At 58.6% G+C, this 2,255-nt stretch overlaps 1 protein-coding gene across 1 annotated transcript in view; it reads left to right on the forward strand.

Annotated features, from left to right (window-relative positions):
- Positions 1–168: 168 nt before the first annotated feature.
- The window catches only part of LOC104471107 (microtubule-actin cross-linking factor 1-like), a gene marked incomplete at both ends in the record, with an annotated part of 12,267 nt that continues 10,180 nt past the window's right edge, over positions 169–2,255 (forward strand). Inside the window, 2 exons of the mRNA XM_010086336.1 lie at positions 169–400; positions 1,233–1,459. Coding sequence (XP_010084638.1) covers positions 169–400; positions 1,233–1,459 — 459 coding nt within the window. The remainder of the gene's footprint in view (positions 401–1,232; positions 1,460–2,255) is intronic.

Here is a 2,255-nt window from a genome sequence, read left to right on the forward strand (position 1 = left end):
GCGGGGGTGGGGGGGCTGGTGGCCGGGCGAGGCGGGTGCAAGCAGGGGGCTGCAGGGTGAATTGCTCGTTGTCCTCGCCGAGAGGCTGCGGGCTGTTGCAGACGCCGGGAGCGTTGCAGCGTTGCTTCATCCCATCTCCCCTGCCCTCACGGACCTGTTCTTCTCCAGTTCCACGACAAGATCGAGCTCATGCTGGAGACGCTGGAGAGCCTCTCGTCCCGCCTGTGCGTGCCGCCCCTCATCCCCGCCGAGGTCGAGAAGATCCGGGAGTGCATCGGCGAGAACAAGAACGCCATGGTGGAGCTGGAGAAGCTGCAGCCTTCCTTCGAGGCTCTGAAACGCCGCGGGGAGGAGCTGATCGGGCGGTCGCAGGGAACGGACAAGGACCTGGCAGCGAAAGGTATCTCGGGGGGGATTGAACAGAAGGCGGTGGGTGGTGGCACTGCCCGGCTTCTCCTCCCAAACCACGGCTCCATCGCCATGGGGGAGACTTTGATGCCCCAGGGGTGTATCTCAGGGTGGGTTTAGCAGAAGGGGCTGGCTGGGGCTGGTGGCACTGCCCAGCTTCTCCTCCCCAAACCACGTCTCCATCACCATGAGGGAGATTCTGATGCCCCAGGGGTGTATTTCAGAGGGTCTCCTGGCTTTAGGGGGAAGGATGAATCCCCAGCCTGCAGAGATCCGGGGCGTGGAGCAGGGAGGGTGGCATCAGCCAGAGGAGAAGGAAGCGTTTGTGGCTGCTCAGGGAGAGGTTCCAGCTGAGCCGTCACCCGGAGCTGGTCTCTTGTGACAGCCGTTGGTGGCCCCCGTGAAATGGTTTGTTGGTGTCGATTCAGCATCTGATGGAGGGAAGGAGCATCTCCTGCACAAAAAGCCCCGTCAGCGCGATGGGCACTAATTGGCACCTTTCTCGGCAGCTCAGCAGCCGGCTCATGGGCTGAGCGAGTGCAGGCTTCACGCTAGAGGTGGCCAGAACAGAGGTCCCTTGGAGGGCGAGTGTGTGGGCAAATTTGCCCTGAGCTCGCCTGCACTCAGATAAAAGCTTTATTTCTGCAAGCTGGAGTTTCTCATCTCCCGCAGTATCTCTGGGTTAACGCTCTGATAGTCCTGCTCATCTTCAATTCCCCTTTGAATATTCCGTTGGCTGTTTCGAAGCCGAAAGCGTTTGCAAAATGGTTTTGGGTTGTGGAAGGGTTTCCTTAATCATGGAATGTTTCCCTTCCCTTCCTCAGTAATCCAGGATAAGTTGGATCAGATGGTCTTCTTCTGGGAAAACATCAAAGCTCGGGTGGAGGAACGTGAAATGAAATTCCTGGATGTCCTGGAGCTCGCAGAGAAGTTCTGGTACGACATGGGAGCGCTGCTGACCACCATCAAAGACACGCAGGACATCATCCGCGACCTGGAGAGCCCGGGCATCGACCTCTCCATCATCAAGCAGCAGGTGGAGGCGGCAGAGGTGGGGACCAGGGGACCGTCCCCCTGCGTGGAACCTGTCTGTGCCCAGCTTGGGAGCTAAACTGGGGCGGGTCTTAGATACGAGCACGGGCAGAAGAGGCTGTAGAAGAGTTTTGCAGGCAGGCAGTGGGGTTGTGAAATGTTATTTCCATTGCAGTTTGGAACTGCAAGGAAAAAACCAGACACGTTTCACGTATCCCTCCCCACCGCCCCCAGTTCCAGAGGAGAAACGATGCTGAAACCAGTTTATCTGCTGTGGGTTTGGGGAGCTCATGGAGCGGGTGGTTGGGGGTGTGTGCCCGCTTGTTGTGAGCGATGTGGTTCTGCTCCCAGCCGGAGTCGAAGGCATCCGGGCGCTGTCTGGTGTGGGAGGGGTGGGTTTGGGTTTGGGTTTGAGTTAGACCAGAGAGAGGAGCCGCACGGGCTTGGATTCGTGTGGGGGGTTCGGTTGTTTGAAATAAGCAGCAAAACCCACTTGAGGTGGACTTGACTGGGACACTGGGGAGCGGGGATGTTTCGTTGTGTTTTTTCTCACTTTGTCCTGGCCGTTTCCCTTTTATACCATCCTGACTTTGGTTTGCAACTTTGGAGTCTCAAAAACCAATTCCTGCATTGCCAAACCCCCCTGCAAACAGCCCTGCTCGGGTAGCCAGCATCTCCAGCTCAGGTCACCTCCAGCCCAATGCAGATGTTCCCATTTCAGTTCCCAGCCCCTGCACCCAGCAGCATCGCCACCGTCCCAGCGGCGCGTGGGAGCAGCCCGGGCTGGTGGTGGCACTGCGGGGACAGCCCCCGGC

This window comes from Pterocles gutturalis, unplaced genomic scaffold (assembly GCF_000699245.1).
Source record: "Pterocles gutturalis isolate BGI_N339 unplaced genomic scaffold, ASM69924v1 scaffold676, whole genome shotgun sequence".
In the NCBI taxonomy this organism is placed as follows: domain Eukaryota; kingdom Metazoa; phylum Chordata; class Aves; order Pterocliformes; family Pteroclidae; genus Pterocles; species Pterocles gutturalis.